The 12,164-nt window shown below is 35.5% G+C and overlaps 2 protein-coding genes across 5 annotated transcripts in view; both read left to right on the top strand.

Annotated features, from left to right (window-relative positions):
- The window catches only part of LOC131436275 (mucin-2), a 486,638-nt gene that overhangs the window by 231,860 nt on the left and 242,614 nt on the right, over positions 1-12,164 (top strand). The gene's annotated exons all lie outside the window — the stretch shown is intronic.
- LOC131433791 (UPF0746 protein DDB_G0281095-like) lies at positions 957-8,698 on the top strand (the record flags this gene model as incomplete). The annotated part of the gene is made up of 2 exons (XM_058600388.1): positions 957-1,140; positions 8,313-8,698. Coding segments are annotated over exons 1-2 (570 nt in total), but the record flags the coding sequence as incomplete, so codon positions are not given.

Here is a 12,164-nt window from a genome sequence, read left to right as displayed (position 1 = left end):
CTTTTTTACCGACACCGAACGCAATAGGGTATCTCTGTGAAATCCATCTTTTCGCTGAACTGAAAACGTAGTCCCTGGTCTTCTCGATCGATTGGAAGCACTATAGCATCCGTTCTTCGGCTCACCGGTCGTGTCAGTTTTGACATTCAATTGTCAGTGTAAATAGCAGGTCTCATTAGTCGCGGTGGAAATTCGTTCAAGGTTTCACAGGCTGTCATGGCAAGATGTGTTCTCGATGGGTCGATTTGATTTACGACTACCCACACATACATTTGCTAGAAATGAAGAAGAAACATCAGATTAAAAGCGTTTTTTCTTCTCTTTGCAGGTAATAAATAATCGCTAATTGTACCCTAGTTAGTACATCACAAATGAAGCTGACGCATGGAAGATTTAGTTCGTAGCCATATGGGATCACTTGTTAAGTGATGCCGAAAAATGATTCGATTTCGTGAGTTCGATACTTTTGTAGTAAAATGGTATACCAGGATAATGTTTATTGAAGCACTAACGATCTCAACGTTCTGTCAATTAAGTCACTCGGTCGGTGGTCATTAGATTTCCCAGTTTGGCATCGCCGATTGCAATTTCTCCGGAATCGATAGTGAATTTTCCAACCAGGTAGAGCGGCCATTCGTTCAGCGGAGCGGGAATCGATGGTCAGTTTGGATTGTCCAGCCAAACCAGCGAAACGACTCCTGCGGTGCTGAACCATTTGTACATTGTACCGCAGATCCAGACGCGAGGTTCTTGTTGTTTGCTCGCGATGTGGATAATTATCGACAGCTGAATGCGCAAGTTGATGATTGCAAGGGTCGCTTGGTCTCACTAGGTAACACGAACCGCAGACTCCGACCGAGCCTGACGCGTAACGGAATTACGGGCGGATAGTTATCGTGACAGTTTGGCAACAAATGAGACCCACTGCTGCCATGGCGATCTGTTTTCTGTGCAATATGAGCATGCTGAGATACCACACCCAACCGGTCAAGACCATGCTGGTCAAGGTGGGAACGAGGAGGAGAGAGGGAGATAGAGACAAAGAGGTGGGTCCCGATCAATTGACCTATGGTATGGTGTTATTGCGGTACAAGACACATCCTATTGACCGAGATGTGATTATAGGTTTGGTCAGCAGGGGTTGGTTATTATTTCTAGAGTTTGAAAACACAGTGTTTAGGCGCGCTCAGCAACTAATAATAGTTATGCCATGCGGTTGATTAGCGGTTGAAATGCGTGTATGCAAATCGCACAGCAACGCACTAGAATTAAACTTCCAGGGCTCGGCGGAGACATTGTTCTATCAGTTCCTTTGACAACTGGAATCTCGTTCATCGGAATTTGTGAAATGGTTTTCGATTTACTAGAATAATTATATCAAGTTGAAAGCACATTATAATCACTTATTCATTTCTATCGGTGTCATGTCACGATACTACATTCCGATGCGGAACTTGGCCTTCTGTTTCAGCAGACTTCGCTGACGATAGTAAATTATTTCATGACTAATACTGCTATCCTATTGGCACTGAGAATCCTTTCGAGCTGAAGAGCTAATGACAGCTGGCTTGCTGATACTCTAAACCACCTCCAATCCGATGCCATAGCTGCGATTGCTAATTAATCTAATTGGCACTTTCATAGTGAAAACATATATCTGTAATATAATTTCCTATCAAACATCGTTCTCATATTAACACGAATGACAATTTAATTCCATGATTGAAGTTTCAACATGCTAGATGTAAGCGACATATGAATCTTCCATGCTTTGATATCATAAATGATCTTTTTTTCTTCTATGTTTGTTTTCACTGCAAGTGAATCGTTTATTAAGAGGTACAACGGTTCAGAATTGCTGAAACGCATCAGTTGGAGAAAAACCTTGCTTTTATTGAATGTTTCCATGAAAAGGTTAATTTGTTCTATGAAACTAAACTTTTGAAATTTGTAAATTATTATGAAACCCCTGCGTGTGTGAACAAGTGAACAAGTGAACAAGTGAACAAGTGAACAAGTGAACAAGTGAACAAGTGAACAAGTGAACAAGTGAACAAGTGAACAAGTGAACAAGTGAACAAGTGAACAAGTGAACAAGTGAACAAGTGAACAAGTGAACAAGTGAACAAGTGAACAAGTGAACAAGTGAACAAGTGAACAAGTGAACAAGTGAACAAGTGAACAAGTGAACAAGTGAACAAGTGAACAAGTGAACAAGTGAACAAGTGAACAAGTGAACAAGTGAACAAGTGAACAAGTGAACAAGTGAACAAGTGAACAAGTGAACAAGTGAACAAGTGAACAAGTGAACAAGTGAACAAAAGAAACAATTGAACAAGTGAACAAGTGAACAAGTGAACAAGTGAACAAGTTAACAAATGAACATGTAACTAGAGACATACAAATAAGAAAATACACCAACAAAGAATCAAGTGAACAAACCTAACGAGTCCAACAGGCTCATATCTTCAGCCAGTTCAACAAATCTATCAACAATCCAACAAGTCCAACAAGTCCAACAAGTCCAACAAGTCCAACAAGTCCAACAAGTCCAACAAGTCCAACAAGTCCAACAAGTCCAACAAGTCCAACAAGTCCAACAAGTCCAACAAGTCCAACAAGTCCAACAAGTCCAACAAGTCCAACAAGTCCAACAAGTCCAACAAGTCCAACAGGTCCAACAAGTCCAACAGGTCCAACAAGTCCAACAAGCCCAACAAGTCCACAAGTCAAACATGTCAAACAAGAGAAACAAGAGAAATAAGATAATCATGGGAAATAAGAGGTACACGAGAAATAAGAGAAACATGGGAAATATGAGAGACAAGAAAAAAAGAAAACAAAAGACGCATGAGAAACCAGAGAAAAAAGAGGAACAAGGGAAACAGGAGAAAAAATGCGAAACAAAAAATAAACAAGAGGAACAAAAGAAACAAGAGAATCAAGAGAAACAAGAGAATCAAGAGAATTAAGAGAAACAAGAGAAACAAGAGAAACAAGAGAAACAAGAGAAAACAAGAGAAACAAGAGAAACAAGAGGAAAAATAGAAACAAGAGGAACAAGAGAAACAAGAGAAACAAGAGGAACAAGAGGAACAAGAGGAACAAGAGGAACAAGAGAAACAAGAGAAACAAGAGAAACAAGAGAAACAAGAGAAACAAGAGAAACAAGAGAAACAAGAGAAACAAGAGAAACAAGAGAAACAAGAGAAACAAGAGAAACAAAAGAAACAAGAGATACAAGAGAAACAAGAGATATAATAAAAACGTGATTAATCCACCTAGCAGTGAGATGATACCTTTTTTTTTTATCAATACGCATGTGTTTTTGCATGGATATTCTTAGGTGTTTTAGTTCTCATGACATTATTTTAATTATCGTCGTTTTAAACGGCAAATTGAGATTTTAATCACTCATTACCCTGTAATGCCGAAACTGCAAAACATATCGAATTTCAATCTTAGCGTGCGACAATCGATTGAACATTCCATGAGATGTCGAAGTAAGTTCCACTTTAGAGTTTTTCGTCATAATTTATGGTACTTCCAGAGCCGGTATTCAGGAATTAGCATAGCCCAAAATGATTCGAATGGCCATAAATTATTACGCCAAACAATTTACATGAAATTTATAAACTCATCATCTGTAATTCCAGAATCGGATAAAATTCATTAATATTGTATGGGACCTTAAGTCCTGTAATATTTGTTTTTGAAGTTCGATTTGGTCTTTTTTAAGAAAATGATTGAGAATCGATTCGATACTGGAACCGGAATTCTAAAATCGGTGTAGCCGAAATCAGTTAAATTCACCTGAGCAGTGTGTAGACATCTTTGAGAAATTGTAGTGCGAATGAAAATTTGGGGGTACATTCCGAATCCAAAAACGAATACCGCTCAAACTGAAATAAATTTATTTGGTAATCGACTATCCAAATTTGCAAACCCGATAAACCTGATTAATTTATGTGAAATGGACATTTTTATACTAATCACCCTGCATTTTCTAAACCAGAAGTCGGATCTGACTAAAAAGTAAGAGGTTTTATAGGATTTTAAGACCTCTCATTTGAATCATTGATGATTCTTAGATTTCATTTGAATCTTAGATCGGTTCAGCCATCTACAAGAAAAATTAATTGCATTATTTTAATTTCGTTTCACATATCATTCTGTGGTTCCGCAATCGGAAGTCGGATCCAAACGTAATTCAGGAACCTTGTTTGGGAGTATACGACTTTTCATATGAATCTGAGTTTGTAGAAAACGGTTTAACCATCTCCGAGAAAATTGAGTGAAATTATTTGTCACACACGCATTTGCTGATCTCGACGAACTGAGTCGTATGGTATATGGAAGTCATGTTCTTCCAGCATTTATTGCTGTAAATAGTTTAAATCAATATAATTATGGAATTACTTCCAACTCGATAATGCTGGTATCATCTGGTTTACATATGCCATATTCGAAAGACTATGTTGCCAAAAATGAACCGTGCTAAAATTGGTCCGAGGCAAATTGTCATAAAAAAGGATGCTGTACACAGTCTTTTTGGTACTTAGAAACAATTATATGTAACAGTATAAAAAATCGTGTTTCATGTTGCTCCCAAGCATTGCTTTTTCATACAGCGCTCAAAATTCCTTCTACTGGAATAAGGCTTACACAAAAATATCGATATCTCCGTTAAAAATGGACGGATTTTAACAATCTATGGCTTGTTGGATAGGTATTACCGAGCGAAATCTAAGTCTGGATACATATTCTGTTTTCAAGGTCAAATGTTACAGATACTGTCAAAAAACTGAAAATTTTGACATAAAAGTTCGTATAACTCAAAAAGTAAACATCCGATCTCAAAACCATTCAATAGCGTTCTGGGTGACGGGGAGACCTTTCATTTGCGACTAGTTTGATCAAAATCGGTCCAGCCATCTCTGAGATCTCGACCTCTTAGTTGACAACACACATACAGACACACACATACACAAACACACAGAGACATTTGCTCAGTTCGTCGAGCTGAATCGATTGGTATATGACATTCGGCCCTCCGGGCCTCGGAAATTTTTTCGAAAGTTTGAGCGAATTCTATATATATAAAAAAAGGTAAAACAAGAGAAAAAAAAAATAGGATTAAGGGAAACAACAAAAACGAATGGATCAAGTGAAACAAGTAAAATAAGAGGAATAAGTGAATCAGGAATCAGAACAAATTGGCTCAAATGGCACGTTCCCCTTGATATTTGGAGATTTGTGCCTATCAAGTGAAACAAGTAAAATAAGAGGAATAAGTGAAACAAGTAAAGCGAATGAAAATAGTGAAACAGGTGAATTTAAAAAAGAAACTGTTTTAATTCATTTAGTAGTGTAATGATGCCTTTCTGTAAATGATATCAATCAAACTAGCATATATAAAACTGAGGTAATCTTCAACATAATTTTCTTCGATTCTTGAAAGAATTTCCAGAATCGGTTTAGTTGGTCGTCAACTGATTACTACCGATTAGAGTTATTTTAAGACTGATTTAATTTTTTAAACGTTTTCTGATTCGTTCTTTCAAATCTAAACACACTTTACCCTATAATTCCGGAACAGGATGAAGTTCAGGACCTTTCATTCGAACCTAAGTTTGTAAAAATCGGTCGAACCATCGCTGCGAAAAATGAGTGAGATCTATTTGAGAAAATATGACCTCTATTTCCAGTGCCTCCGGAATCGAAAAGTGGGAACCGGGATTGCCGAAATCTATTTGTTTGGCCGTTTTCTTGTGAATGACTATTAAATGGAGTAGTTTTGAGGTCAGTTTAGAATTTTTTTTATGTTGTTTCGCCCCTCGAAGTGATGGTATAAAATTTTTAACACACTTTTCCCTTTAATTCCGGAACCGCAAGTCAGATGCAATTGAAATTCAAAAATTTTGGGAATTATTATTGTGATTATTCCTTTAAATCTAAGCTCTGAGAAACGTTAGTAAACATTTTTTTTGAGCATTTTACTCCGTAACTACGGAACCAGAAGTGAGATCCAAACAAAATTTTTGATTTTGTGAAAATCGGTTTAGCCATATTCGAGAAAAGTTGGTATAAAAAACGTTACATACACACACATACACATACAGATAGTTTGCGTACTCGACGAACTGAGTCAAATGGTATATTTTCAAAGTCGTGATTCACAGTGATTGCACAACCTTTCTATATTAAAAAATGCCTAACAAGGAAGAAGTGAACAAGTAAGCAATTAAACAAGTAGACTTAACTTTGTTAGTCACATCACTTAACTTTTACTAAGTTTAGCTGGTGATATATTATTTTTAACGTAAATCAATCAAAGTAATAAATCAATTAACAAAAACTATCGAATACATATAGCCAAAGCGTGAGACGGCTGCTATTCGAGTTAACAAGGGGGTAATGTCAGAGGCATAACTAGATTACGCGAGTTTAAATTCTTCACGTCCAAAATTGTAACGGTGCATCTATAATGAATTACGACGAATTGACGACACACATTTTTAAACACACAAATTATATGGTAGGACACTGTACGAATTATGATAATTTACAGATATTATTAGTCAATCGCGAATGAATGAAATCTTTCAATTTTAACGTGTTATACCTACTCAGGTTGTGAACCATTTCGCGGTTAATTTAAGCTTTTCGTTGAAATCTGACACTTGAGAGGTTATTTTGTGTCGAGTAGTTAAATTTAACTAAAACTGTGGCCCATTTCAAAATTTGACGGACGGAAAGTTATTTGGGTTTATTTTCCACTGGCAATAATTTCAACTAAAGAATTAATATTAGAATTTTCATTGCAAGATTTTTTTCAGTGTCGGAATATAACCGTCGATCTGTCAAAAATAACCATGCTTTCGAGCAGGGTTATTTTTGACAACATCAAATTATCCGCTCGAGTGTCAGATTTTCACCAATAGTTGAAATTAACCGCGAAATGGTTCACAGCCTCAGTTGATAACCGGAAAATGCAATGTTGCTCCTTGTGTCAAAACAGTCGTCTTAGCACGAGAAAGACAAACAAGCGTCTTGAGTTTTTCTATCTAATATTCGTTGAAACCAAACATTCCAGGAAACAATAATTTGGAGTTATTTATGGATATTTCATACGACTGAACATTTTATCATAAATTGCTGATGATATTTCCAATAGCATGGATAAAAAATAATGTTATTGGGCTAAGTGCAGTGATAGATATACACGATTAAGTTCTACCCATTCTTGTACAGGTTAAATTTTGAAAAGGTGCCCCATAGAAAAGTATGTCGTATTCACGACAAAATATTTCCTGTAGCAGATGAAATAATATCCAAATCACAAAAGAATTTACCAATTTGAATTTATTCAACTCCTGTTTGATTGCATTGTTCGCATTACGCGAAATGTTTTCTGATGAAAATCGCTGCTATGAAAATAATCCCGCTTAAATTGAAACAAAATCGTGATTTTTTTATTACTGAACGATTAGTTGTTTGAATAATCGATCAGAAAACTTAAATAATCATGCTTTCGAGAAACTAATCGATTATCAGAGATTCTATTGCTTAACAAATCATCTATCAGATCCAGATTTAAAAATGAATTATTTTGGTTAACTACGTAAAGACACCGGCAAACGAGCCAAATAAATAACTCACAATAAAAAAGAGAACACAACAGGAAGAACAAGAATAACAAGAATAACAAGAACAACAAGAACAACAAGAACAACAAGAACAACAAGAACAACAAGAACAACAAGAGCAACAAGAACAACAAAAACAACAAGAACAACAAGAACAACAAGAACAACAAGAACAACAAGAACAACAAGAACAACAAGAACAACAAGAACAACAAGAACAACAAGAACAACAAGAACAACAAGAACAACAAGAACAACAAGAACAACAAGAACAACAAGAACAACAAGAATAACAAGAATAACAAGAACAACAAGAACAACAAGAACAACAAGAACAACAAGAACAACAAGAACAACAAGAACAACAAGAACAACAAGAACAACAAGAACAACAAGAACAACAAGAACAACAAGAACAACAAGAACAACAAGAACAACAAGAACAACAAGAACAACAAGAACAACAAGAACAACAAGAACAACAAGAACAACAAGAACAACAAGAACAACAAGAACAACAAGAACAACAAGAACAACAAGAACAACAAGAACAACAAGAACAACAAGAACAACAAGAACAACAAGAACAACAAGAACAACAAGAACAACAAGAACAACAAGAACAACAAGAACAACAAGAACAACAAGAACAACAAGAACAACAAGAACAACAAGAACAACAAGAACAACAAGAACAACAAGAACAACAAGAACAACAAGAACAACAAGAACAACAAGAACAACAAGAACAACAAGAACAACAAGAACATCAAGAACAACAAGAACAACAAGAACAACAAGAACAACAAGAACAACAAGAACAACAAGAACAACAAGAACAACAAGAACAACAAGAACAACAAGAACAACAAGAACAACAAGAACAACAAGAACAACAAGAACAACAAGAACAACAAGAACAACAAGAACAACAAGAACAACAAGAACAACAACAACAACAACAACAACAACAACAACAACAACAACAACAACAACAACAACAACAACAACAACAACAACAACAACAACAACAACAACAACAACAACAACAACAACAACAACAACAACAAGAACAACAAGAACAACAAGAACAACAAGAACAACAAGAACAACAAGAATGTTTCAATGAGACTGCTTGTATGGCAAGAGAGAAGTTTTATCACAACAATAGGTAGTTTGAAAAAAGGATTACTTTCTGTTGAAATACTTTTTGCTTGGAAGTTATTTCGATAACCACTGGACAGGTTGTGGCGAGGATTTGTAAACACTACAGTCTAAACTTACCAAAGTTCTACCAAAAATTTAATCATTTTTACCTTTTTACCTTTTTTATATATAAAAACGTGCTTTATCCACCTAGCAGTGAGATGATACCTTCTTTTATCAATCCGCATGTGTTTTTGTCATAAATATTCTTCGTTGTTTCAGTTTTCATTACATTATTCTAATGTCCGTCGTTCTAAGCGGCAATTTGAGGTTTTAATCACTCATTACTCTGTAATATCGAATCTGCAAATCGGATCGAATTTGAATCTAAAAGTGTGACAATCGATTAAACATTCCATGATATGTCGAAGTAAGTTCCACTTTAGAGTTGACGGTAATTTAAAGTACTTCCAGAGTCGGTATTCAGGAACCAGCATAACCCAAACCGATTCGTATGGTCATATGACGAATAAATTGCAATTATTTTGAGTCCAACTTTAAAGCTTTTCGGGATTGTCATCTTTTATTTCGCTATGGATTTTAAAAAATCATCATCCAGAATCGGAAGTCAGAATTGGATAAAATTAATTAATTTTGTATGGGACTATAAGTTTATTTTAATTTGAACTTTTGTTTCTGAAATTCTATTTGGCTTTTTTTGAGAAAACGGTTGAGCTTTGAGAAACGATTCGATACTGGAACCAGAATTCGAAAATCAGTGTAGGTGAAAATAGTCAGACAAATTCAGCTGAGTTGCTGTATAGTTTACATTTGTTTCAAAATGTTTGAAAATCAGTGCGGACATCTTTGAGAAATCGTAGTACGAATTAAATTGTTGGGTGCCTTCCGAATCGAAAACTGAATAAAACTAAAAATGAAGTGAGTTTATTTGGTTATCGATTATCCAAATCTGGAAACCCGATAAACCTGATTAATTTATGTGAAATAGACATTTTTATACTAATCACCCTGTATCTCCGAAACCGAAAGTTGGATCTGACTGAAAAGCAAGATGTTTTATAGAATCTTAAAACTTTTCATTTGAATCTTAGATAAATCTTAGACTTCATTTGAATCTTAGAACGGTTCAGCCATTTACGAGAAAAATGAGTTACACAAATTTAATTTCGTTTCACATGTCATCCTGTAGTTTCGGAACCAGATGTCGGATCCAAACGTAATTCAGGAGCCTTGGTTGGGAGCATACGACTTTTCATATGAATCTGAGTTTGCAGAAAACGGTTGAGCCATCTCCGAAAAAAAAAATTGAGTAAAATTATTTGTCACACACGCATTTGCTGATCTCGACAAACTGATTCGAATGGTATATGATTGTTATGTTTTTCCAGCATTTATTGCTGTAAGTAGTTTAAATCAATATAATTATGGAATTGTCTTCAACTCTAAAATGCTGTCATCATCTGGTTTACATATGGCATATTCGAACGATTATGTTGCCAAAAACGAACCGTGCTAAAATCGGTCCGAGGCAAAATGTCATGAAAAGGATGCTGTACACAGTCTTTTTGGTACTTTGAAACAATTGTATGTAAAAGTATAAAAAAATTGTGTTTCACGTTGCTCCAAAGAATTGATTTGTCATACAGCGCTCAAAACTCCTACTGCTGGAATAGGGGGAAAAGTCGCTTACACAAAAATGTCGATATCTCCGTTGAAAATGAACGGATTTTAACAATCTGTGGCTTGTTGGATAGCTATTACCGTGCGGAATCTAAGTCTGGAAACATATTCTGTTTTCAAGGTCAATTGTGACAGATACTTTGAAAATTTTGACATAAATTCACTCAAACTTTTGAAAAATTTTCCGAGGCTCGGAGAGCCGAGTATTATATACCAATCGATTCAGCTCGACAAACTGAACTACTGTCCGTGTGTGTGTGTATGTGTGTTGGTCTCTGTTGTCAACAAAGAGGTCGAGATCTCAGAGATAGCTGGACCGATTTTGATCAGACTTGTCGCAAATGAAAGGTCTCCTCGTCATCCAGAACGCTATTGCATGGTTATGAGATCGGATGTTTACTTTTTGAGTTATACAAAGTTTTATGTCAACATTTGCAGTTTTTCGACAATATCTGTCACAACTGACCTTGAGAACAGAATATGTTTTTAGACTTAGATTCCGCACGGTAATATCTATCCAACAAGCCATAGATTGTCAAAATTCGTCAATTTTTAACGGAGATATCGATAATTTTGTGTAAACGCCTTTTTCCCCATTCCAGTTTTTCGCGTTTGATGACAAAGCGCTGTTTCGGAGCCAAATGAAACACGATTTCTTATACTGTTACATACAATTATTTCTAAGTACCAAAAAGACTGTGTACAGCATCCTTTTTCATGACATTTTGCCTCGGACCGATTTCAGCACGGTTCGTTTTTGGCAACATAATCGTTCGAGTATGACATGTAAACTAGATGATGGCAGCATTTTATAGTTAAAGGAATTCCATAATTATTTTGATTTAAACTACTTACAGTAATAAATGCTGGAAGAACATAACTCCCATATACCATTCGAATCAGTTCGCCGAAATCAGCAAATGCATGTGTGACAAATAATTTCACTCAATTTTCTCGGAGATGACTCAATCGTTTTCTACAAACTCACACTCATATGAAAAGTCGTATCCTCCCAAACTAGGTTCCTGATTTACGTTTTTACCGGACTTCTGATGGGGAACCACATGATGATATGTGAAACGAAATTAAAATAATGCAACTCATTTTTCTCGTAGATGACTGAACCGATCTAAGATTCAAATGAAATCTAAGAACCATCTAAGATTCAAATGAGAGGTCTTAAAATCCTATAAAACAGCTTACTTTTTAGTCAGATCGAACTTCCGGTTTAAAAGATACAGGGTGATTAGTATAAAAATGTCCATTTCACATAAATTAATCAGGTTTATCGGGTTGGCAGATTCGGATAGTCGATTGCCAAATCAATTTATTACAGTTTAAGCGGTATTCTGTCTTCGATTTGGAAGGTACCCAAAAATTTAATTCGCACTACAATTTCTCAAAGATGTCTACACACTCCTCAGATGAATATAACTGATTTCGGTTACACCGATTTTAGAATTCCGGTTCCAGTGTCGAATCGTTTCACAAAGCTCAATCATTTTCTCGAAAAGGTCAAATCGAACTTCAAAAACAAAAATTCAAATTAATGGACTTATGGTCCCATACAAAATTGGTGAATTTTATCCGATTCTGGAATTACAGATGATGAGTTTTTAAAATTCATACCGATATAGAAGATGTAAATTGTTTGGCGTATTAATTTAT

Source organism: Malaya genurostris, chromosome 3 (assembly GCF_030247185.1).
Source record: "Malaya genurostris strain Urasoe2022 chromosome 3, Malgen_1.1, whole genome shotgun sequence".
Classification (NCBI taxonomy): Eukaryota; Metazoa; Arthropoda; class Insecta; order Diptera; family Culicidae; genus Malaya; species Malaya genurostris.
This window is presented reverse-complemented; position numbering and strand designations above follow the sequence as displayed.